The following is a 27,227-nucleotide window of genomic DNA, read 5'->3' as shown; positions in this document are numbered from 1 at the left end:
CTCCCCTAGGGATTCCATCCCCCCTCAAATTTTACGAGCCCTGGACACTTCTACCCTTACCCTTATTCTAGAACTACTCAACATATCCTTAAGGGAAGCCAAGGTCCCTAATGCATTGAAACATGCCATTATCGTACCTTTACTTAAAAAGGCTAATGCTGACTTTGAAAATTCATCCAATTTCCGTCCCATCTCACTTCTTCCAGTCTTTTCTAAAATTCTTGAAAAACATATTAACACTCAACTCACCAAATACACCAAATCTAGGAATCTTCTTCATCATTCTCAATCTGGCTTTAGGTCAGGTTTTACGACTGAATCAACACTTTTAGGTGTCTCTGAGACCATCCGATGCCAGGTTGACAAAAGGGAAACCGTGGCACTCATTTTTCTCGACCTAAGTGCCGCATTCAATACGGTTTCCCACTCCATCCTTCTCAACACCCTACAGTCCTATGGCATCACTGGCTCAGCTTTGAAATGGCTTGCTAGCTTTCTTTCTGACCGAACTTTTCAAGTTTTTTCCACTACATCAGCCTCCAGAACACAACTCGAAATGCGGGGTCCCCCAAGGCTCCATTCTGAATCCCTTATTATTTAATTTGTATGTCAGCCCTTTGGCCACCATTGCAGAACAATCTGGGCTCACCGTTTATTCCTACGCTGATGACACCCAGATTATCTACTCACTCTCAGCAAATTCTCATTCCACGCCTTCCTCCTTATGTTTAGGACTTAACAACATTGCCAAATGGATGTATGACAACAAGTTAAAACTCAATGGGGGGGGGGGGGGGGGGGGGGGGGAACAGAACTTCTTCTGTTTGGTAACAATACAGTTCTGTGGGGATCTCATCACTGGCCTCCTCAAATGGGTCCTCTTCCTGCCCCCTCCAAAATGGCCCGCAACCTCGGCATAATCTTCGATGACCAGATGTCTATGAAGCAACAAGCGGTTAAAGTCGCTTCCACTTGTGTTACGATTCTCAAGTGGCTTAAGAAGACCATCTGGATGCTTCCTCAGGACACACAAAAAACCGTAGTTCAGGCCTTAATTACATCCAGACTGGACTATGGTAATGTCCTTTACCTGGGCACATGTAAGGAAGTAACTCGTAAATTGCAGATGGCGCAGAACATGGGGGTCAGGCTTCTCTGCAAACTCCCTAATAAATCCCCCATGTCCCTGAAGAACCTTCACTGGCTTCGCATTGAGTGCCGTACAAAGTTTAAGGCCTTATGCTTTATGTACAAAATCCACACTGGCAGGGCTCCACTTTATCTTAGAAATCTAGTTCACCAATACTGTCCCTCTCGCGTTCTTCGCTACTCCAACCAGCACAAGTTTCAGGTACCCAGGATTAAACGGGCCAGAATGGGCGGTCGGTCCTTTGCTTACTTGGCACCCTCCCTCTGGAATTCCCTTCCCTTTCTCCTGCGCACAGAAACAAGTTACCTTAAATTCCGCAAGGACTTAAAGACCTGGTTGTTTAATCAATAGGCTGTTCTTTATCTTACGAGTCTCAAACTTTGCCTGTTTCTTTACCCTCAACCTGTTCTTAGCACCGGAAACGTCCGGGTAGCTGTGCGCTTTACAAGCTCTATAATAATAATAATAATAATAAATGGATGGGAGAAATCAACCAAGTCTCCTGGAGACATACTATGTCGTGTTTTCGAATAGTTTCAAGCCAGGGACGTAGGTCGATTTTGGTACGTAACCCTGCTACATTCCAATAGATCATATTCAGGGTTAAAGAGCACGTTGGTTCAGTAGGGAAAGGAGGGGGAACTTGAGAAATTTCAATTTCAGGGGGGGAATCGGGAGAAAAAGAATTGTGTGATGGATTAAATAAACCTTCCGCCACTGGGCATCAATCCCGATTCTGGGGTATGGGATGCTCTCTGGCAGAGGGTTATAAGAAAGATCTTTCAAAATGGGAACATCTACAGACTCTTTGTCTATGTTAGTCAAGATTGCATGATCCTCCTGGGTCTTGTTAGGCTCATCTACAAGTCAGTCCACCCCCTCTAAACTCGAGAGCCCCAAAACGATTAGAGGTAGCAATATTAAAGGTTGGACCCAAGTTACTCCGGGGTTCATTGACAATTGATTTTCATTCAGGGCTCTTGGGTAGAAATAAGTTCATGATCTAGTAGATATGCCTCCCTCATAGCTATCGCAATACCAATCTCTGATAAAAATTAGTTGCCCTGTAGTCTTTAAAATGTATGATTACACTGTCCCCTTGTAGATCCTTGGGTCTTTGCCCCAGCCAGGGTAGCCTCCTAACATTTAAGATTTCTCCATCAATACTTGCAGGTAGTGGCCTGTTAACACTTAACCAATACATGACCTTGTTTTTCAAGGTCTGATTGTTTTCAGGTTGACCTTGCTTCAGCTCTGGAACCCCGGTTAATACTATTACGTATGGTTCAGCTTTAGGCGGAAGTTTTACGTGCTGCGCGTTCCCTCTTGGGTTTTTAACCGCTATCCGCCTCTCCCCAGGTTTGTCGTGTGCCTGGCCCCTTATATTAGTTAGCTCAGGATCTCTAATTTCCCTAGGTTTTAAGGTAGCGGGGGCTGTCTTATGGGGTTGACTAGTGGGAGGATTATCTTGAGCTGTTGGTGTAAGCTTACTGCTAGTTGGCCGGTCGCTAGGTTTGGGTTTTTTCCCAGGGGTAGAGGTGATCAGGGGATATCTGGTTGTTAACAGTTCTCTAAGTAGATTCATGTTCGAAATACACGTGGCTTGAACTGACCCAAGTTGGTCTGCTATTCCCTTGACCCTTTCTACGAGAGGAAACAGTAAAGATTTCAACAACTGCTCTATGTTTCTCATTAGATCGTCCAACAGGAGCTTGGGCAGGGGATTTTGTTTGGGTTTGCTTTGAGGGTCGGCGTTAGAAGTTTTAATGGCTATTGAGGGTTTAGGGTTTTTTGCTCTACAACCTTTTTGATTGTTACAACCTCGTTTTCTTTTTAAGGGGAGGGATGTGCTGGGGTTCCAGCATTAATGGTTTTCGGTGAAAGTTGCTCTTCAAAAGAGCTGTCCGTTGGGGAGTCAATAATAATATTAGTAAAATTACAAACCCCCGAAGTAGCCGGACGTTCAGGTAGGTCTTGAAGTTGATGCGGGATACAAATGTCTGTTGGTTGGACAGTGCCAAGATGATGCTGAGTTGGAGACACTGCTGACTGGATAACGCCAAGAGAGGATCGTTTGTTTTACCACTCTGAGGATATACGCCGTTCAGCCTGCTCAATTTCCCGTTCTACGACCGAAACGGCCCTAGTGATGTAGTTGTCTAGGGTCCCTTTAAAGGAAGAGGACAAGCCCCCTACTGGCAATTTCCCACCCAATCTTGATTTCGTGGACATTTTTAGATAGTGAGCTAGTAACGATATAAAAAAAAAAAAAGATGTTATACAGGAATGTTCAATAATCAACAGTTCTTACTTCTGGGTCCTGGGGGGAATTTAGCGGAACACAAAAGGGGGGTGGGCCCAGCCCGGCCCTGGTCGGGCACAGACGGCCCCGCCCTTGTCCCAGGCTTCTCCCGGGACGCTCCCGCGCAGCGGCAGCCAGGGACCATTATGTAGTACGTATGACGTCTTGTGGGCGGGGCAGACCAGGTGCGTACGGTCAGGCAGGGACTCCTGGGTAATTGAGTCCCTACGGCCCTACTCTCCAACCTGTCGGGGTCTTTAATGGCCTCACGACGCCGACGGCTCCTCCAGACCCGGTCCAATGCTGATGGTCCCGGTGGTGATGGGCGAAGCGGCACCCGTGAAGCAGCACCCGCGAAGCGGGTGCGGCAAGGTGCTGGATGAAAGTCACTGCTCCCGGTCGAGGGCTCTACTCGCACAGCAAGCAAAAGAAAGGTCCCCAGGTAGACTACCTAGACGTTACCATTAAGTGCTTGGATGATCAATTATACACCACCCTTTTCAGAAAGCCAAACTATTGTAACACTCTGCTCGAATACCATAGCCCTCACCCAAGGGCACTCAGGGACGGCCTCCAGTATGCCCAATTTCTTAGGATTAGGCACAACTGCAAGTTTAAAGAGGACTTCTTCCAGGAGGCCGAGATTCTATGCAAAAAACTCACATCTAGGGGTTATCCTAGGAAACTAGTGGGACGGGCCATGAAAAGAGCATGGTACGCCCATCGAGAACACCTACTCCAACCACAAGAGAAGAAACCATTAACTAGGATTATTTGTGTCACTAAATTCAGCACAGTTAGCAACAAATTGTCCAAATTAATAAAAAAACATTTGTCAGTGCTGGACCCATTGGAGCTCTACACAGGAACCTGACTGTTCTCATTTAAGAGAGGGCGCAACCTAAAAGATCACCTAGTGAGGGCGTCCACTGTGACTAACAAGAACAACACGATTTAGGCATTTCACATCATGATCTAATAAATGAAGAGATTATGTAGATCATGATGTGTAACAAGACACTCTACACGATCTCAGTGTCTTGGGAATTTGGTCAGTAGGGCTGTTTTCAATCCTCTATGGGATAAACGGTGGAATGCTTATGTATATATGTGTCTTTTCAAAACAGAGCGGTGCTCCTCATTACCTGAGCTGCAGCCAGGTGAGGTGAGGCGCGATCCCCACACAAATTGGGTGAGTGACAACATGTTGATATATATGTGTTGCCATAATTACATACTTATTAACTAATACATGTTAAAAATACAACTACTGATGAGTGTATTTTTCACAAAATTGTTTGTCTCTTTTCACTTCCTTTTCTTTTGACGTGACTATATTTTAGATTGTGGCGGAGTTTCTGAACCTGAAATACAGGTGATATGATTCCTTTTTATCTTTTTCACTAAACTCAACAGCAGTAGCAACATCTAGGTCCTGATGAATGCATTGGTACTTTCCTTTTATGCAGAAACATGTTGACCACTATTCGCTGAACAGATATTCTGTCAAATCTGTTAAGTAATCACTGTTTTTATGCTTAGGGAGCTGAGAGAAATTATTAAAATTTCCACTTCTACTCAGTCTTACCTAATTTTATTCCATCACTAATCACTTATTTGCACTGCTTTTTTCAGTTGTCATACCAAACTGACACCACCCACTAGATAAAAACACATGGTCTTCTTACTCTCATAGTCCTTTCATACTCTTGTGACTGTGTTTGCACTAACTCCTGGGTAAGGAGAACCCATATGATGTAAAAGTGGTGGAACAGATCGACAACTGATGGGAATATTCTCACCTATCCTTGGGCATGTGCCTCCCAGTAGAGTAATCACGTAGATTCTGTTATATCATATCACGTGGTGTTACTGAATAATTTAGTTCACAATACTCTTTTTCTGTCATGTCAATGGTTGTTTGTGATTAGAGCTTCTCTTTGACTCCAAGATACTTCTTCTATATCTATTAACACCTGACAATGGACTTCAGACCCCATGTATGAATCACTTTATGCGTTGCCACAGCCATAATGAGCTTTTTGCTTTAAATGTGACATTTAAAATGCACCTCCTAATGAACACTGTGTATTAGGAGGCCCCCAATGTGCACACTATCTACTGTAAATGTTTTATAATTGTAAACAATTGACTCTGTATGAATCAAGATATGCGAAGCAAGTGCTACAACCCTTTAGTCTGCTTTAAATGCACCCCTTTAACATGCCAACCCTTATTGATGGCCCAAATTGTATATTAGGTTGTTAATACTATTATGCACAGGGAGCGCTTAGCATAGCATATGTGCATATGAACGATAGAAATCACCCCTTACTCATCCCTTCGCTATGTGGACACCAGAGTCATTGCCCATGCACTGAATATTGAGCATGCGCAGAAAAAATAGTGTATCGGGTTTTGCCTGACCAGGTTTACAGAGCGCACTCACTGCGCATGCACGGGTAACAGGTTCCCCTGCGCATGCGCCGCCGTAACAGGAAGGGAATTTAGCGCTGCCTAACGCTACTAGACTTCCTCTAACCAAGCAGTAAACGAGTGAAGCGAGGAAAGGCAGGATACTAATCACGGCTGCGGACCGCGGCGATTAAGTAAGTGTACTCTGCACCATGCGAGATAATGCTTGACTATAAAAAACTGTTTAGCAAGCATCAACCGGGAGAACTAACAAGACTAACTGCATTCTCCCACATAACAGATCTATCCCCTGACTGAATCCAAGCCAAGCAGTAGCAGCTACTTCTCCGAACTGAGTGTCTCCTACACTCCCCATTAACTGGGCCTCTAAAAGAGTAAGTTCTACAACATCTTTGAACTCTAAAAGTGCGACCCACGGCTCACAGTACCTAGCTTTGAGAAGGCACCCAGTGCGCCCCAGATACAATTGCCAGGTTATCATGTAAATTAAATATTTAAATATGTGAACAATGTGCATGCAAACTATGCCCATCATGTCACTGGGAGCACTAAGTCACTATGCTAAGAATATACTGAATAAGGCTAAGTGCTCATTTAAATTACCTTACTCCAGTTTCAGGATGCTCACCCTGTCCTGATGATGATCTTGACGAACTAAAGATCGAAACGTCGTCAACCCCCACCAAGGAAAATCCCCCACCCCATTGTATATATCTCTGTGGCTTACCCCTTGTTGTTTGTGTGACATTTCGTCTATTTTCACTCAAGTCACGATATGCACTCCGTCACTCATGTGAGCACCTGAACGTAAATTTACATATTGAAAATATGAAATGATTAAAATTTCACACGTTGCCCTACATGTTCTGCTTCCAGACTGATTTAATATCAAATTTAAGTAATTCCTTTTGCTTTTCAGGACCTAATTAGGCCACCCGTGAACAACTGTTTTGCTAAAATACGTTACAACCCCAGGTTGACTTTATGGGGTACCCTTGTCTTCTTAAACTATAGTTTTTGGTATGGGGCAGTGTGGGAAAGCCTGCCCTATCCAGGGACGTGCAGAGGTGCATGCAGCATACTTACAGTGTTGCTTCAGCTGTGTGGAGAAGCTTGCAGTGACAAACGCGGAAGCCTGAATCGTTAACTTTAGCGTGGACTGTACCATATTGCAGCGTGCAAAATAACGAAGGTGAGAAAAACGCCCAGAATTAGACTCTGCAGAATTCTGTGGAGTCGCATAAAAACTCCACAAGATTGCACGCAGTGTGTCAGAGTGCAGCTACTCTAGTTGATCTTTCTGCCGCTCAAGTATAGAGTGGCAGCCTTCCTATTGCGAATGCTCGCAACCGCCCGATTTCGAAAAATCGCGCCGGCTGTCCACCTAGAGAGCGGAAATTGTGATCGGGAGCATCAAATCACGCTCGCCATTTTCCAGTTCGGGGGCTGCGCGCAAGAAAAGATTCTGCCATGTAGCGTTTGCCGGAGTTTGGCCTGAACTCTGCATTAGTAATACAAAGTCATCACAATTTCGCCTATTCCACAGGCAGAACAGAATATTTTCCCCAACCCTAAAAATAATTAGTAAACCTTATAGAAAAAGACAATTAAAGATCTAGAATTTTTGAGAGATCAGTTCCGCAGTGCCTCTGTAGCCTGCCCACCTCATTGTTCTCTGATGATTGCCACTTCATTGTTGAAGCCTGAAATTGAGCGTGCTTACATTATTTTATAAAGAGCACACTGCTGACTGACTTGCATTTAGGCACAAAACAGATACAGTGGAGCAGCTTGACAGCAAATGTTAAAACATGATGGATCTGAACAGAAATGGAATTTCATGCCTTTCGACCTAATACAATGTTGCTCTAATATTTTGGGATGGTTGAAAGTATCGAAATATTCTGACATTACCACATAGTGAAAGCATTGCCCACAAAAAAAGGCTGATAAAAGGCTGAGAGCAGAACTATCCAGCATTGTTCGTTACAATAGCCCTGGAGGGATGGAATAGTTACAGACTACATACTCCACGGCAATCCACGCAGTTGAGAGAAACAGACAAATAATTGGTTGTTGAAGCATAAAAAATTAGAGCAGACTGGGATCTAGAGGCTAAAGTATATTTTTCGCACCCAAGACCTGTGGGTTCAAATCATCATTACTCAAGTGAGCTTTCCGCTGGCGGCTGACACACAGTGACAGGGGTGAGTCGGGTGGAGGGAGCTTGGGTGGTTGGGATCATGGGGGGGTAAAGAGCGCGCTGGTGGGGGCGCATGGTGGGAGAAAAAAGTTAGGTAAAACTTACCTGATGCTGCTTCTGCTGCCTGGGAGCTCCTCTGCTTCCTGGTCCCTACAGATACTGGGACAGCAGCAGACTCTCCATCCAATCCATGCGCTGCTCTCATGCCACATGAAAGCAGCGCAGAGATTACACTGAGCGGGCTGCTTTGATGTTCCACTCAGGGAATGTGCGCTGTTTATCCAACCTGGCTGTACAATACAACCAGTTGTAGAAACGTAACGGGGAATGTCTGTTTGGCCAGTCTAAGACGGCCGACCAAACAGACATGCACAGTTAGTAGTGCACATCACTCCACCCCGTCCCATCACCCGGCCCCACCCATGCCCAGCCAGCAGCCGAAAAATAAAACAATGTTGTTATATTTTTCGGCTGTTGGCTGAGGCAGTGGGGCTACGCTCCTCCGCCATTGAGGAGGAGCCACCCCCGGAGCCTTTGTGTTTTGGGGACTTGAACAGGAGCGCCTAAATAGGATTCTGTTTATTTGTGTGTGCCATGCATAGTGCTATTCCTGCAGGATAGGACAGAGAGCAGGTATGAGTCAACAGCCGCCCCTGCTCACCTCAACTATGTCATTCAAAGGTCTTCTAGGCACTTCACCACTGACTTCAAACACAGTAGACCCATTGCTCGTGGGCACAAGAAGAAGTTAAAAAAGCTGGGGCTGAGGAGCAGAGTCCCTCGTGCTACTTCCTGCTTCCAAAACCTGCCTTTGAAAAGACAGCAGAAGCGAATGAAGTGGAGAGTGAGAGACCGAGGACAAGGAAGGAACTGCCTTCTGTCATACAGTGTTCAGACTATGAAATGAAGGACTCTGGCTGCGAATAAACACACGCATTGGCAAAGCAAACGGGTCTTGTCAATGCAAGAGCTAGTGGCTTTGCTAATACCTATAAACAATATAGTACAGCAGTGAGGCTGTTCAGCATGACTAAAGGTTAGGTCAATCACCCTTGTCATGGTCCTTTTTTTCAGGAGCAAAAGGGAGGGCCGAAAGGGCAAGCAAGGACGGGCGAAATGAGTGAGTATTTGAGCAAGCAATGACGGCGGGGAGGGTTAGGGTAAAGAAGCAACACAGAATAAAGTACCCTAAGCAACGGACAAATCAATTTGTTCTTAGTACATTCGCCAGGAAGGAAACAAAGTGGCGCATCGTACACACTGACCAATTAAGAGACAGTAAAGAAGAGTGACCGTGAAGCCAATTATTGGTAAGCAGTGGGCGGGCTCCAAGCCTTTTATTGTAAACAACATGTCTCGCAAGCATGAGCGCATGCGCTGTTACAGGCTTTATCTAAAAAGCATATGTACTTTACAGTGTAGAGTATAAATGATACAGTATCCTTTTGAATATTCACAAGCATTTTCTCAAATGGCACATACTTCAGTTAGTCTAGACAAACCAACATTTATCAGTTGACACATTATCTATTATAGACTAGTAAATAATATTACATCTCAACACACTCCAGACAGGTGCAGTGCATGTTCGTATATTCAGAATTTTGACCAAACCTTGCGGTCTTCTCTGATTTGTGAGAAACGGTTTTGCGGGCGATGTTGCGGAATAGTGGGAATTAAATGGAAAAGCACCAGATCAATGTTGATGAAGTAGAAAACAAAGAGTACCAGGAGAATAAGTAAAAAAAAAATAAGAAAATAGCATAAAAATTGATTTAGATTATCATGATATGTGGCATTGTAACTGCACTGATGACACGCCAGGTAACTGCATGATGAAGACACGCTAAACAATTATACATGATTTTGAGGCAAATTGAAAACACGGTTTTAAAGACTTATTTGAAACGTACCTTCGATGACTTACTGGAGGACTTCACATTTTGTAATGTCTTTTTGTGATATGCTTTACCATTAACTTTTATTTTAGTAACAAATGTAGCTCCCTTTCTCGATTTATTCTCGCGAGAAATAACTGTGAGCTCAGGGTACATTTCCAAAGCACTCTTAAATAAAAAGAAAGTTGAAAAAATTAGTTTTTAGAAACAGTGTGACTATACGCTTATTAAGGTACACACTACAAAACGTTCCAATTCTAAATTAAAATGGATCACCGCAACATGATTAGATTTTATGACACACATTCAAAAAATCATATTTTGATCAATGGAAACAGTGACACTTGAGGTTTCCTAACAGAATAACCCCATGGAAACTTAGAGGAAGGTAGTGATAGATCTAAAGACATCTAACCACTCAAAAATGCTTGCCAAAATAAAGAGCAATGACTTGAGTGTTTATAATTGAAATCTATTTTCAGTTGATATCCTCTATTTTCTGTATTATATGCTATAGAAAGTGAAAGTGGTTCAACTGCACATGATGGTATCTGTTGACACTGAGGTCGTAAGTACAAGTTACTCATTGTAAAAACGTGTGTATAAAAGTAACACTCAATTCAGAAAGAAATGTGAGACGGCCTGATAACAGTTAAAAATAGCAAAAAATATTTCTACTGGAAAACATACAAGCATTAAAAAGCCAATAGTTGTGTCCTTGGCAGTGATATGTGATATGCCTCAAAAAGAAAAAATTAAAAAAGATTACACACCAACGCCTAGAAGTGATGGCCATATGCTTGCATTAACATTTTTTAATAAAAATAAATAAATAACCAAGGCATTTAGTTTTAACAGTACAGATGCTTCCTAGCAGGCAGATGTGTTTCTGTTTTAATGCACATCACATGTAATAAGGCTACTTGTTAGCATAAAGAATAAGTACTATTCGTTTTGAATTATTTTAACCATAGGACATAGCTTAAAACAACAAGCATTGGCATAGCCAATAGGTCTAGCCTTAGGGACCTTATGATTGTTTAGCCATGCAACAGTTAATGTTGTTGTACCAAGACAAATGTGCTGGATAACTTAACACTTATAAGGTCCCAGAGGCGAGACCTAATGGCTATGCCAATGCTTGTTCTTCTATTACCACAAACATTGCTTGCAGCAAACAAAAAATCAGGCAATGTCCTATACCTTGCAAAACACATATCCTGGGTCTCTTTACATATTCAAAACTGTCCCCATTTAAACGTGAGCTTCTTTTTAGCCATTGGATTTGCGAATGGGTTCAGTTTGTCGGGATCCAGATTGATAATGGGGCCACTTGTATGGTATCAACCAGCCAGGGGTGCAGTGTCAGTGCAAGGTGCAAAGGAGGGAGCCCAGAGAAAGTGTGACTGTGGTACCTTCACCCCTGAGCTTCTACATGGGGATCACCTCCATCTATAGGAGCAAGGTTTCCTCCATATGAAACATACTTCCTTCTCTGCCTCCCAGCAGTTACAGAGACACATGATTAGATTCATCAGCAGTGCTCCATCTCTGGCCTTTGTGGGGATTGCATGTCCATTAACTTTAAGGACATTCCTGCTCCTCTAGAACAGTGAGGTGTGCACGCATCATAAGCGCAGAAGGCAGGTATCCCAGCACTTAGCACCAGAATAGACCACGTGACGCTTTGTAGCACGTCACGATTAGTAAGACTGGAGTGACCCTGCCTCCCCTCGCTGGCAGAGTCATGCTTGGTAACTCAAAGTAAACAAACCCAAGCCTTGGGTCCTCCTGTCCAGAGCCGCAGAATCGATGGAGTGCGCTGCACGCATGTGAAAGGGGAAACATCTGACAACAGGGCAGTCCTAGGGCCTGTAGTACAGTGCTGGTGCCTGGGGTGTGTACCGACTCCCACACAGATGCAGTGTCCAGATGCCTATCAGTGAAGCAGCGCTGATGTCCAGGAGCACCTAACACCCTGATGGGCAGCAGTGCTACCAACCATGGTTTTAGCTCTGGGTCAGTAGTTCAGTGTTGCTGTCGGTGATGTGTGCTGTGTACCGCAGTGCCGCGCTGTCATCCCGAGGTTTCACTTCCGAGTCAGCAGTGCAGCACTGACACAAGGGGTTCATCCCGGATAACTTCTTCGGTGGAGCAGTGCAGCACTTTCGCCCATGGGGTTCATCATCCTCCCACAAGTGCAGTGCTGCTGTTCAGCGTGCATAATTACTCCCAGAAGTGTTGCAGAGCAGGGCAGGTGTGCGCCCAGAGGGCCATCTCCATCAGTGAAGCAATGCATAATGTTCCCGCTTGCCCCTTTGGTGCCTTCGAAGTGTTAGTTTCTTGCTGGTACAGCAGCACTGCCAGGCAGAGGTTTATATTTCCATCAGGGGTACATAGCACCCTCTTCAGTGCTGTACTGCAGTGCAGTGCTGTTATCCAACAGTCTGCAACCTTTCAATAGTGCAGCGCCGGTCTTCATTGTGCATGGCAGCCCCCTCGGTGGAACACGTGAGTGCAGCGCCGCTATACATGGTGCATAACTGCCCCCTTGGTGGAGCACGCTAGTGCAGCGCCGCGCTCCATGGCGCATAACTGCACACTTCGGCCATTTGGATTCTGGAGCGTAAGAAAGTAGCATTTGCATAGATTTTGAGAACATAACAATGTATATATGAAAGAGCGCATAATAGAAACCATTAAAAGTAAGATAACAAAGCAACTTGTTTTTCTAGTGAACGAATAGACAGAAGAGTGGTTGCCAGGGAAAGGAAATTGAATGGGACTAGAAGACTGCGATCAGCAAGTATGTTCAGGACCCTGCGGAGGACAGGTCCAAACCAAAGGGAAATCGAATTCCAGAAAGATTGAAGATTTAGCTCCCTGACCTGTTACCCAACAGCCCTCGCTCCAGATGCAGATTGGAACATGGGGTCTGTGGGATGCTCTTGAGCACACAGTCATTTGTGACTGATTCTGACAGCAGGTCAAAGGACAGTTTTGAATTAATCATGGTGCAATAAATTAAAACCCTATGTGACAGAAACAGTATACATAAAAACAGAAATAAACTTTTGCGCCGCGAAAGTTAAAGCGACGCACACTCTTGTTGATACATTGGGGTTAAAGGGCCCCGCCGACTTACTGCGTTCTCTCTCATCTAATGCACCTTCTTTTCTTCTATATTTTCGGAGCCAGGATGGGTGCAGCAGCTTAAATTCAAACCTCGTTTGGGGGAGGAGGTTGGCAGGAGAGGAGAGGAGAGGGGTGCTTTGAGCTCAGAACCCATTGTTTTCCCCTTTCAAAGGGGGAACCTGCCCGCTGCTTGTCCTATTGATTGATGACACTGGTGAATAAGTGGGGAGCGACTGTCCCTGAATGGTCCCCTTGCAAATAAAGAGGCCAGTATACGGCAGGTGCTGGCACTGGGGAGTGTGAAGAAGACAGGCTCGCTGGCACTCACCAAGTGCCTAGATAAAGGCGGCCGGCACAATAGCACCTTCTCGGGAGGGGGTGGGGGGGAACAGACAGCCTTTACAGCACTCCTGGCGTCGTATCCTGCTGGGGGGAGCCTGCCCTCTCCTCGTCAGCCTCTCTGCCACTTTTCTTTTCCTCCCCCAGCAGATTGCTTTGAAAGCAACAATAAATCCCTGAAGACGGAAGCTGAAAAACAACACCGCGCTTTGAAAGACAGAGGGGGAAATATATATAGTTTGCTCTGTCCTCCTACAGATCAGAGGGTAGGAAAGTCACCGAAATGGGGGACAGAGCCCCGCCCATCACCCACACTCTAAGGAGCAACAGTGAAAGTAGCAGAGACAACACTAGGAAAGTAGGAAGCGACTCTCCAGTGGGTGAAGAATATTATGAGAAATGTCTCCCGTCCGCAGCATCACTTAAAAAGAATTATTATCCAGAGGAAAGGAATCAGGCATGTCCTCAAATAGGTATTTTTTAAACTTCTAGGTGTCCTGGTGCACCCAGAAGCTATATAAAGCCTATGCAAAAAAAAAAAGAGAGCGGCAGGAGCATCTTTCATTTTAGGAGGACACCTTGCAAGTGGCTGTGACAAAACAGATGGCCCCTGCACGCCGCTGCCTGCTCCCTAGAGCAAAATGCCCTGGGAGTAAACATTTCCCATAAAGTTGGGACACCCACACGGCTTTGGCCAATTGTGTGCTGAAGCCAGACGTAAAGGCCAATAGCGTGTGAGCAGCACAAGCTTCTACTGAAGCTGAAGTGATTCCAAGAGGCCGATTCGTATAGCAGCGCATGCGTGCTGCTTCTAGGCTCGACCTAAAAAGGCGACTTAAAAAAAACGAATCAATTCTTAGGAACAGCAAGAACAAACAAAGGGAAAGTACACTACTGCTCTAACATCCTTGGCATTGATGGCTTACTTCTTTTTAGGTGGATGTACGCCTGTGATCGAGCACAATGCAATCATTCATAGTGCAAGACAGCAGATCAAGTCATTCAACCTCACCTATTACAACCATGTTGATGGTACCCAAATCATTTAAAAAATGGATAGCCCAGAAGACCTCTAAAATGTAAAATCTGATGACTGCTTTTGTTCTATAAACACATGGATGGTGAATAACCATCTAACGCTCAATACCTTAAAGACAGAGATTATGACTTTAGGACAATGGCAAAAATACCAGCCTCCCGCAATATGGCCTAAGGAACTTCAGGCCCCTCCAACATCATCAAAAGAAGTGAGAAACCTAGACCTATACTTGGTACCAAGTGTTAGAAATGTCATGAGCGCTTTCTGCGCAATGAAAACACTATATTGCATCTTCCCATTCCTTGCATACCAACATACACATGAAAGCCATCCTCATGCTTGTAATCCTCAAGCTTAACTATTCCAACACCCTATACCTTGTCACACCCATATTCATCATACGCATAGCACAAATCAGCCGAAATGCTTTCACAAGGCTTCTTCTCTGCTTTCACCTGAGAGAACGCTTAACGCAAATCATGCAATCGCTCCACTGGTTAATTTCAGCTAGATGGGAAATGTTTAAGGCACTCTGCACTGTTCACAGAGCCTTTTAAGTGGAAGGACCACTATACCTAGTTTTTAGAAGTTGTGGTATTCAATGGCCCATGGTTGCTGCTATATTTGTGTTTTGCTTTATTTTGTACTTTTATAATCTTATGGGAGAAATCAAATTGTACGACTAAATTCAAGCTAAACTAACAAAACTGAACACTGCGCTCCAGGCTAGCACCATTTACCTTCATACCACCTTGCCATAAAAAAGACGTAGGAGGCACTGCTTTCTCAGAACAAGCCACCAAACTCTGGTACTCACTACCAGCCAGTAGTAGAAGCATTCAGGAGCACATACACTTCCAAAGACAGTTTAGAGCGGGGCTATTTTCAAGATAACTGCACCACCCCACATCTGGCAATAGAGATCAGAACCCCAGCTGAGTTCTCAAGCATACTGGTCAGCTTACAACCCACACATTGGAATCAACTCAATCAGAAAGCTAATTTCAATATGAGGTAAGGTAAGAAGGGCTGACCTACGTTTCGCCAGGGCCTTGTACAGTTACATCATTTCATATACAATATTTATAGTCCACAATAATACTACAACCATAATACTATGTGTTCAGCTGCAAATGGTATGGAATAACTGAAGAGATCTTGCACACACTGGTAGAAAATTCTGAGAGCTTTAATCCGGTCCACCACCGCAGGTTCCAAATATCTATACACTCTGACCACTTCTTTACAACTCCCAATGACTTGCAGATTTGGAATGATCGTAAAAATGCCTATCCCAGCAGATCTTGCCATTTCTCCTTCCCTCCAACCATGCCACCTCGGGACCACAACTAGACACACATTTTAGATTGACCAACTCAGTACAGTAACCAGCACACAGACTATAATCATGAGAATTACTATAAAGGGATCTCTATAGTCCTCAATAACAATATGGAACCACTTCCCACATTAGATCACAAAACCAAGATAATACCCTTTGAAGCAACACACCCTACAGCTAGCACTTCAGTGCCCCACATAGGGGTAGTAATCACTACATAAATACTCTAATACAATACAATTGGATGAAGTGGGCTGAATGATTCATTACTCCATACTGTGGTAAGAAGCAAAAGCAAAATGTGAATGACCATTAAACAGACCAATAGATAAAGAGGACTGATGTAAATCCCCATCTCTAATTAAAATATGTATGCATGTTTTAGGTTTGATTTTTTTTATAGCTTAAGGCTAACAAAACGGCTCAAGCTGTCTCAAGGCCAGACCTAACAACATTTGCATTGTAGTCCAATGTGCATAGACATTGATGATCCACCTCTTGATGTACAATGACCTCCATTAACTCAGTCCTTTCTCTCAGTTCATATAAGTGAGATGAAGACGGAGGTGGTGTCTGGAAAGAACTGAGGGACTGCCAGTGCAAGAGTAACAACGGTGAGTAAACTTTACTCACTTGTACAACGCTACTCCTCCATGAGACTATTGGAGAGAACACAGAAAATTGCTGTGCTAAAGGGATCATGTGACCTGAAAATAATATCCAATGTGCAGTGTTTGAAAAACATATGAAAAGCAACCCATATGGCTGTCAAGCATATAACTTCAACGGAACAATTGACTAAACTGGTCAATTGTGCAGTTGTATGGTTCATGTTTTTATTTTATAGGGCACCATCTGCCTTTTCTCAGCAAGTTACTTACCTTCAGTAACGTCTTATCAGGTAGAGAGAGGATCTATCTTCAGATTTGAGATTTCTTAACGTACAACTCTCCCCAGGCACCAGACTGAATCCAGAAGATGTTTTCAGCTGTAGCTCTGCGCATTGGTAGAGGGCATTGTGCAACTCCGTAGTGACGTCGACCATATATAGCCCCCTACCGACTCATTGATGTCAGTTTTTTTGGTGACCATATTCCACGCCAAAAAAACTGAGCCACTTACAGAAATTGGCCATGGAAAGTGTGCCAAAAAAGAGATATCTCTCTCGCTCTTCCAATACAGACGTATCTGCAAGGAAGAGTATCCCAATATCAAGCAGGAGGAATATCTAAATATCAAGCAGGATATTGTAAGTAGGAATAAATTAGTTTGCAGAATGGGGAGGATTGGAGGGTTGATAAGGAATCTGTGGCTAGAACTTGTCTCTACCAGATAATGTATTACAAATAGTAAGTAACTTGTTTATCTGATAGAGACATCTAGCAAAATCATTCCTGGAGGAGGGTCTGTAAAATTATTAGATCAAAATCCCTGAGTGGAACTAGCCCGTGTCTAGCTGGAGCAAAAGAAGACAGAGGAGACGGGTCGCTCTAAGGCAGGAAGGCTAGCACGACATTTCTCTGCAGCCCAAAAACTGTGGTAGGAACCACAGGTAAAGTAACAAGAAGGTAGAAAAAATGTACTCCTGGCAGAGGAAGAGAAAAGTGCTGGAAGACAACATTCTACCGCAACCTAAAAACTAGTGCACAGGTATGACAAAACCCGAAAAAGGGTCGGCTGTGAGGCAGGCAGCTCTACCGGGGTCACATCTGGCAATGAAGTGGTGGCGGCGGAAGTGGTGTGGCATTGAGCAACGGCACCATCGGAGTTGGCTGACCAGACCCAGGCACCAAAGGTGGTTGGCCCTGAAGGGCTATGCACCGGCATCGAAACGGATTTGAAATCCGAAGGCCGAACTGAGGCGGAGGGCAAACTCGCTGGCGTGAACACACTCAGAGCTCCTCACACCTCGTTGGAGCACAAGGGACCTCCAGGAGAACGTGAAGCCCAAAAGATAGTATAAAGAGAATTGAATTGTAATATTCTTGCATCTGGATCACAGCCACTTCGGCTCCAGGGAAGATAGGGATGCCCGGGAGAGACTTGTGCACTGACTCTTCAACCGATGATTGGGGGTGCTGCAACTTTGATCGCCTGCATTGTGACTTACCTCGGGACGTTGATGATGAGTGAAGTCCATGGGAACAGCTCCTGGAATGGGCGGTCATTGGAGAGTGAAAGAGCCTGAGGGAGATGGGGAGCTTGGAACGACTTAGACATCGGCGCCGCTAGGAGCTTCATTCGTCGTTCCCTCAGCACCTTCAGGCAAAGTTGGTGACAGGAATCACACTCCGCTGAGTCATGGTGCTCCCCCAGGCACCACATACAAATAGAGTGAGGGTCCATGGCAGACATTTGTCGACCACAGGAACCACAAGGCTTTAATACAGAGGACATTTGAGATTGTTTAAAAGAACCCTGTTCCTTTAAACAAAAACATTGTTCTGTGGTCATTAAGGAAGGGAAGCCAAAACAGCATACCAGGATTTACTACCAGGTCTGCAGAAGAACATGCAGGTGAATGGAGACTCCCACTCAGCCACCCAAACCTAATTAAATTGCATGAGGTGGGCAACTGGCTAACAAGCTATGGGAAGTAATTGTGGGTTTTGTTTTGCTCGGTTGAAAAGCCAGCGGAAACCTGACGACGCTGTTGATTCTCATAAGCCCCGTGCTAGAATACTGCACCCCTTTTCTATGTTGGGTTAAGTCACAAACCTCTGCTATGGACATGACATGATCTTCCAAGAAAAAACAAAGTCACCCGAAAATACTCAAAATGGTGTGTTTATAATTGTTTATTGCAAGGGCTTTTGCTGCTATGTCAGGGCTTGCATTCGATCAATTGCTTGTCCATAATGGAAACACACACTGTTGCTCTTATCAAAGGGCTCTGAAAGAAGGAAATAATGCAGTTGTTAAGTGAACAGTGCTGCTGGAATTCACTGTACAAACAGATGTGTCAATGAGATCAGGCATGAACTCAGCAATATCAAAATAGTCTATTTTACTTCTTTGATCGTGGCCTGGAACTTCTCTCATAGCGTCTGTTATTTTGAAAGAATAACAACTTCACAGCTTGCGCTTACAGCTATTTCTCGACAGGGTGGCCTGCAACAGACAAGGAGAAGCATTCTGAAAGGCTTTTGTCCAACTTGAAACTAGGATTACTGAATCTCTTACAAGAAGAGGCTAAACGACTTATGGAATCTGCTGCCTATATAGAGATGCACAAAAGATGAAAAACTGTGTCCATTGCTGAGAAGAGACACAAAAAACTTTATCTAGAAACTACCGTTGTTTAGAGTCAATATTCTTCTAGTCCAGATTTGAACAAAAAGGCTTTTGCCAGACTTTTGTAGCACTTTTTGGTACAATTAGCATAACGTTTGCATACAATGAAGGAGAAACAAAGGTTATAGGGAAAGCAAGCTTTCATAAGATCAATCTGCATAATCAGATCACATTTGTGTATCGAGGCCCTAGAAGTAGACCCTCAAGATCCGGCGAGGTCTTGAACTTTGTGAAGGTGGCCAGGAGCTAGGCATCTGATAAAAAATAATAATAATAATACAGTCTTTTATTGAGCGCAAACAACTACCTCCAAAGAGGTGTCCCGGCGCTCGAGCGACAAGCAACAATGAGGATCGCATAGGATTAAGCTGGGTTAAAAAGCCATGTTTTTACTGTCTTCCTAAATTGGGTTTCAGAAGTAATCTGACACAAAGAATTAGGGAGGGAATTCCATTCTTTGGACTCCCAAAAACAAAGGATCTACAACCCAGCCGGATTTTCTTTACTCATGGAGTGCAAAGTAATTTCTGGGAATTAGATCTCAAAGCGCACGTCTGCGTGTAGACACCTAGCCTCTGTTTCAAATAACTAGGGCACGAACCATGAAATGCCTGAAAAGATAGGGTTAAGACCTTAAATTTAATTCTCTTGACTACCGGAAGCCAATGTAGTTCTTTAATATGCAGAGAGATATGTTGCCGAAAAGGAACACATTTGATCAATCTTGCAGCCGCATTTTGAACGATTTGGAGTTTCCTAACAAGATAAACCAGTAAGCCTATATAGAGGCCGTTCGCTTAGTCCAGGCGAGCAGTTACTATGGCATGGACTACGATCCGGCGGCAGCTCTCAGGCAACAAGTGTATAAATGTACGCATGTTTCTCAAGCTACTGAAACAGGCAGCAGTTACCTGCTGAATTTTGACAGAGAAGGATAGATCAGCCTGCCATTTTACTCCCAGGTTTTTGGCGCAACCAACTGGCGTGATAAAGTACAGTGTGATTCTAATGCCTCCCGGTCTATACCACTCCAAACATAACCCATACACTTCCACCGAGTCGGACGGCATAAATGCCACTAAAACAAGCAATGAAAGGCCAATCTCTCTGTCTTATGTATAGTGAAGAACAAGTTTCTTACTCTGGAAATGCTCTTCTCTGGTGGATATTATCTTATCGGAAATTCCTCACTGAAGAATGTCCCAGATGGGTCTGGGAAACGCTTCGAAAGCAACAACTCATTCGTAGTCATGAGGATTAACAACACCTTGGGGCAGGAAGACCCAATCTATGGGTACTGGGATGCGCATTGGCATCAGTTTTTACAAGCACAAACAAAGGCAGAGGATGAAGGATCCAAAAGAATACAAGCAACATAATTCTATCACTATTAAATAACATAGAAATGTTTTAGTCCATGTGCACTCATTAGAATAGGAAGGAGGTAGCCTTAATGGTATCCAGCAGAAAAAAACACTAATAAAGGGGCCAATTTATACCCAAAAACTTGAAAAACAGCTGTAGCAAAGAAGCCACTTAGACAATTACAGTGTACAAATACATGGAGAGACAACAGCTTGTGCACCACAGATCTGAGCCACCAAAAAGCCACTTCACAATCCCAAAAACACCACCTTGGTCGTAGTAGCCCAAGCCATGATGGCTTGAATAGGCTAATCCTTTATTTAACATCTTTATGAAAACAAACAGGAAATATTGCATTTGGTAACAGTACTAGGAGCCAAATGAAAAGACTCGGCTGGCCATGCTCATCTCCAAACATCTAGTCTGAAACTCTAATGGCCTGGGTGTAGACCCTGACCATCCCTGTGGCAACAGAGGATCCAGATTGAGTTTAAATAGGCTGGAGTACAGTCTGGAGCGATGAGGATAATCTGAGTCTTGTACCTCTTTGCCTTCTGAAGGACGAAAGGGAAGCACCCCCAAAGACAAAATGTCTCCCAGAGGACTCTAGAGGGAAGATGCAGAACAAAGTCAATTTGACAGTTGCCGAAGACACATACAGAACCATGAGCGGGAGGCCACGGTATGCAAAGAAAATCGACATCACTTTGGGATGAAATTCCTGCTGGTATCCTTCTTCAATACCTCACGGTATCTGCTCTTACATTCAGTGATCCCAAAAAATGATGAGCCACTTGGAAACCCAGTGCTTCGGAGATTAAATACACAAGCGGAGGGCTTCCATACATACAAAGGCGCCTGAACCTCACAATACAATGCCCATTCAAGTGCACCGTGTGCTGTTGTCAGGGGGCACTTACACAATCTGGCTACCATTGGACAGCAGAAAGCTTTGAGAGCTAGATAAAGGGATTGTTGCTCAAGCAGACAGATGTGTCTGGACCATGGTCAGCGGACTCGATAATTCTCTCGCCTCGGTGCCCACTCTGATCAGCGTTCACACTCGGCAAATCTGGGCATTAGCTTGCCTCATCTTCACTAACGGCCCCACCAGACCGCCGGGGATGCCTGGTCTCACCCTGGAGATACCCATTAAGGGACCATCTCTCAGGGAAGCCAGGAAGGGTTTCGCAGCGGTCGAAGCGCCTTGGGACCCTCCGGGTAAGTAGTGCGCTATATAAATGCCTATACATACATACATACATACATACATACATCTTCTGTTCTGCGGGCAACTGAAACCCACAATTGCGTTGTCTTGCTACTGATAGTCCGAGAATAGGTCTGAGAGGTCAGTTATCTGATGACTTGAGCGGTTTAATGACAAACAGAAGTTCAACCTTTAACAGTGAGTCACCTTTCAACCACAGGAGATTGCATGCCACTAAAGGATTTACAAAAACAAAAAAAAAAGGCGGGGCCTGAATAACCCTATGCGACGGGACACAAATTAAACACAACATTATGAGGAGTTCTCTATAGGGAACATTTCGATGTACCTCGAAAGGGATTCGTCAATAGTGGGATTGTTCTCTATTGAAATAGACTTTAGTGGTTTGTGAAACTCAATTTGCTTTTTATTTTACTGGTCATAGTGTCACACCATTCCTAATCATTTGTAACAATTCATTAAGTACACTTACACAAAAAAACACAGAAAATGACATTACAATTTTTTGTGTGCAAACAAAACTAATCCCATGCACGAATAGTCCTTACTATTTTAGTTTGTGTCTACTAATTGTTGGTAGAAAAAGAGTCCACCTTGTGGTAGTTCCTTCAATTTATCAATCTCGATCCAATCAGGAGATGGTGTCCTTGGGTTTATTCTTATGAGTGAATTCAGGAACACCGACAAAAGTAATGGTTGACGCGTCTCAGGCCCGGCCTTTTGGGCCTCCTCAGAACACTGAAACAAGGACGTAGGACACATACAGATTTCCCTTAAAACAAGAATAATAGACGCACACGAATATTGCTCTAAAATTGACACACAGAACCTCTAAATCCAAAACCAACACCTCTCTAAGTCTTTTTAGTGAAATTCCAGACATGCCCAAAAAGAAAATACCTCTCTGTGTTTATAACCACCACTGGTAACATGCAAATTTCCTAATTGTGTGTTGTGACTTATGTATTCTGAGAACCGGTCATGGACAATTGTAAGTAAGCCAGACCAACCTATACTCGTGTTGTGGCCCCCACATTTGGTGGGCCAACCAGTGGTCACATGCATGCGTCTCAATAATGTGGTTTGATTCTAAGATCCAGTCGTGGATATTCGTGATTGAGCCAAATCAAGCACTGCATGCGTTGTGGCCCCCATTATATAGCTGGCAGGTTAAAATTCTACATGTCATTGAGAAAACGGGCAATGAATCTCAAAATGTAAGCCAGCAGCAGGTTATATACTAGGGGAAGGACCACTTGAGGGCCTTTGCATCCCTGTGTTTTACATCATTGGAGCCAATCAGTCAACTGGGGAAGAAATTCCTCATCACTTCCTAGTGGGTTGACGCCAGCCATGGGAGGCCTAAGATTAGGGGCAGCATCCTGCCTCCTGTCGCGAGCTGGCCATCCATAGAAGTAAAGGAGGGACTAGCTGTTATTTGTAACATCTGCCACAATCCTGAACTGGCTTTAGCCCTATTTATGACAAAGGCCTGTGTTACATCCTGCATTGTGTTTCTTGCCTTTTATTCCTTCCCCTTTAATTGCATGAAACCTGGTTCATCGTGTTCTAGTTCTCAGAACTTTCCTGGTGATGCATTCTGCAACTTTGAGTCAGTTGTATCTGGACTCTGAAGCTACATGTATGATGCTGTGCTGCTGAATAAAGCTCCTTGAATTTTAACCTGTTTCCTGGATTCTTACAAATTTTGGCGACGAGGACTCCAGCCATCTACAGCACAGGAGCGGAGTGAACCCTGTTTTATTCCTTTGGGACTATTTTTAGGCTTTCTATTGATATTTTGCCTCCTAATCTTTGAAGAAATTTTTTACTTTGGATTGGTGCCTTTGTGGATGTAATTCTTGCTTTCTCTCACTGCCTGGGAAAATTTACGGCTCATTTTTGTGCAATATTTATCAAATTTAGACTTGTGCATCTTTCAACTTCTTCTACCTGTTCAACGCTGAGCTGTGGAACTCGCTGCCTGAACGAAGGTTCCAGTCTGCTGCCTGATTCCGAGCTAAGCGAACCGAAGCATTGAGACGTCAGCGCTACTTGTGCGCGTCATTGTAGCATCGCCTGGCAACCAATGTTTTTATCTCAAACGTCAGATCTTCAGTTTTCCTTAGCAACCAGCATCTCAACGCATAGCGTCTTGCGCTGCTGCCAAGGTATCACGCGACTACTTCCTTGTGACATCACACGCATTAATGCTGCGTACAACGTGCCGACATCACACGCATTGACGCTGCGTGCAACGTGCCGCCATCTTGTTCTCTAGGCATTCTGTTGCCCAGCAACGATTTCATCGTATTTCTTGAACAACGCTGCAACGATTTCATCGTATTTCTTGAACGATGCTTGGTTTATTTTAACCACGGAGATGCCGCTTTATTTATTTTGCTAAACAGAAACGCTTTGCAGTACTTAAACAATACTGTGCTGTGTTTTCCTTTTCATTTATTCTCCGTTTTGCTACATTTTCACTGGATTCTACAAAGGTACTTTCTTCAAGAGGAACTACTTATCTCCTTTTGCCAACATTCTGACTTTCATCTATATTTGTTTTACTACAGTATTCCATATTTAAGTACATTTATTTCCTTATACTTCATTGCCATTTACATATTGTATCTTGTATTATACAGTACTTTTAGGACATTCTACTTACGTTATTTGCTTATTGTTACTGTTTCTATTACTTACTTTATTTAAAATGCAATTTGACCCTCCTGCAAAATTTTTACAAATCAAGGGCGATCCTCCTTTGCCTTGGGCAAGATGGAAGGAGGAATTCTTTAATTATATGAGGGCCATTGAGGGAGAACGAATGGGTGCAGAGAGGAAAAAGAGTATATTGTTGCATTGTTTAGGCTCAGAAGGGCAAGAGATTTTTAGAACTTTGCCTCAAGTTTCTGCTCCTTCTGGAAGTGGTGATAGCCTTAATGTTTACTCTGAAGCACTTAGTAGACTAGAAAAAAGGTTTAAACTCACTGCCAATATTGCTCTTAATCGTTTTAAATTTTATACCAGGGCGCAGAAACAGGATGAATCATTTGATGATTTTCTCACTTCTCTAAGAGCACTAACTTTACGTTGCAACTTTGGTACAATGGCTGATGAAATGATACGTGACCAAATCATTGTTCACGTCAATAATAAGAAGGTCCAAGATAAATTATGGTGTTTAGGTGATCCAAGTTTGGAAGAAAGTATTGCTATTGCTAAATCTACAGAGATGTCCGAAAAGTGGATAAATATTGTAGACAAACATAGTGCCAATAGCAATTAAACTAATGTTGAGGAAGAAGTATGCTTGGTTAAGCCCAGAAAGGAAGGGAAAAATTCTACTACTATATATCCAAGTACTAAAAATGTGTCAAGTGGTAATTACAAGAAACTTGATTTTAACAGCAATTCAGTTTCTTGTTTTAGGTGTGGCAATAAGTCACACATCGCCTCTTTTCAAGGGTGTCCTGCCCTGAATAGAACTTGCAATGTATGTGGTAAAATGGGGCACTTTAGCAATGTCTGCAGAGAAAAACGCTTAAATACACAAGGGCGAGCAGGACAGTCACATTCTATTTCTAATTATCCTACTCCTGCTAAGGTGTCTTCTGTTAATAATTCAGAAACCACATCACAAGAAGTCACAAGAGGCTATGTTGTTTCCAATATACGAAGTGGTACTATGACTAGTAAGAAATTACCTAAATGCATGTTTGACATTTTTGGGATTGATGTTGAATTGATGGTAGATTCTGGGTCCCCATGGACCATTATTACTAAACAATACTTTGATGAGAAGTTACATGATGTATGTGATTTTTCTAAATTACAACCTTCTGATATTTTAGCTGAGAGTTTTAATGGAAGCAATATTTCTATTGAGGGATTTTTGAATGTGCCTTTAACTTTCAGAGGTAGGTTTGCTTATATCAAACTGTACATAGCTTTCAAGGGAGTAAATGTTCTTGGATGGCAAGATCAATGGGAACTCGGTATCAAATTGAATCCACGAGCTAAGGATCCCATTGAGTTTTGTAGTGATCAGGAGATGGTTAATAGCATTAGTGACGGGGAAGAGGATGTTACCTCTTTTTGGAGTAAAGAATTTGACAAAGTCTTTTGTGATCAACTAGGAAAGTTGAAAGGCTTTGCACACAAAATAGTGTTAAAAGATGGTGCTATTCCTGTGAAGCAGAAATTGAGAGGTGTACCTCTTAATGTTAGATCTGAATTAAAGGATATGCTGGATGATCTTTTGAAGGATAATATCATCGAACCCATAGAGTCATCTGAATGGGTTTCACCCATAGTTCTCTTACGAAAACCTGATCAAAAATTGAGAGTCTGTATTGATTTGAGGGCTCTTAATTCAAATATTGTTATAGATTGTCATCCGCTTCCAAATATCAATGAATTGGTTTCACTTTTTGATGGTGCGCAGATATTTTCCACCTTGGACCTTAGGTCAGCGTACCATCAAATAGAGTTAACAGAAGAATCTAAAAAATTCACTGCCTTTATTACACCCATGGGTTTTTACCAGTACAGAAGAATGCCATTTGGGTTGGCTTCTGCGGCTTCTGTTTTTCAGCGTGTAATGTTTCAGATTTTTAGAGACCTTGATTCTTACGTTAAGTGCTTTCAGGATGACATTCTGATTTTTTCTAGAAATAATGCTGAACATTCTGCCCACCTTGATGAAGTGTGTTCCAGATTGCAAAACTATGGTCTCACTCTTAAAGCACATAAATGCAATTTGTTTAGAAAATCAGTGGAGTATTTGGGGCATACTCTTTCAGGGGAAGGTTTGGTTCCAAAGAAATCTAATGTGGAAGCCATTCTTAATGCTCCAGCTCCTAGTACTAAGGAACAGCTTCTGTCCTTTTCGGGCATGTGTGAGTATTACAGCAAATTTGTTGCTAATTTTGCTACTAAAATGGAGCCTTTGAGGAAACTTTTGAGACAAAAGAATGAATTTGTTTGGGACACAGAGCAAGAAAAGGCTTTTTCTGAGATCAAAAAGGACATTGTCAATTCACCAACTTTAAGACCCTTTAGGATGGGAAAGAAATGAATAATTACCACGGATGCGAGTTTGTACGGTTTGGGGTGTGTGCTTTCCCAAACAGATGGTGTGTCAGAGTGGAATGTGGCTTTTTCATCCAGGACGCTGAGTGAGACAGAGCGCAGGTATGCAGTTATTGAGCGAGAGTTACTGCCATGTGTGTGGGCTATAGAACATTATAGAATCTACATTTGGGGTAGTAAGTTCATTTTGAGAACTGATCACAAGCCTCTTGTCCATATTCTATCAGTGGGAGGAGGATGGAATTCTACAGCGAGAATTGCACGTTTGACATCTAAGTTGCAGGAATATAGCTTTACGGTGGAATATATACCTGGAAAGAAAAATGTTACGGCTGATTGTCTATCACGTCTTCCTTGTCTTAGTTTGGTTGACAGCGTAAGTGGGTGTAAAGATGT

At 43.4% G+C, this 27,227-nt stretch overlaps 1 protein-coding gene across 4 annotated transcripts in view; it reads right to left on the bottom strand.

The window, feature by feature from the left end:
• QSER1 (glutamine and serine rich 1) overlaps nucleotides 1–27,227 on the bottom strand; it is a 771,358-nt gene that overhangs the window by 215,891 nt on the left and 528,240 nt on the right. For all 4 annotated transcript variants that reach the window (XM_086955859.1, XM_086955857.1, XM_086955860.1 and 1 more), the window contains one exon: nucleotides 10,005–10,157. In XM_086955859.1, the coding sequence (XP_086811985.1) occupies nucleotides 10,005–10,157 (153 nt within the window). The remainder of the gene's footprint in view (nucleotides 1–10,004; nucleotides 10,158–27,227) is intronic.

Source organism: Lissotriton vulgaris, chromosome 2_1 (assembly GCF_964263255.1).
Source record: "Lissotriton vulgaris chromosome 2_1, aLisVul1.2, whole genome shotgun sequence".
Classification (NCBI taxonomy): domain Eukaryota; kingdom Metazoa; phylum Chordata; class Amphibia; order Caudata; family Salamandridae; genus Lissotriton; species Lissotriton vulgaris.
The sequence above is the reverse complement of the archived record's forward strand: the minus strand, read 5'-3'. Positions and strand labels throughout refer to the sequence as shown.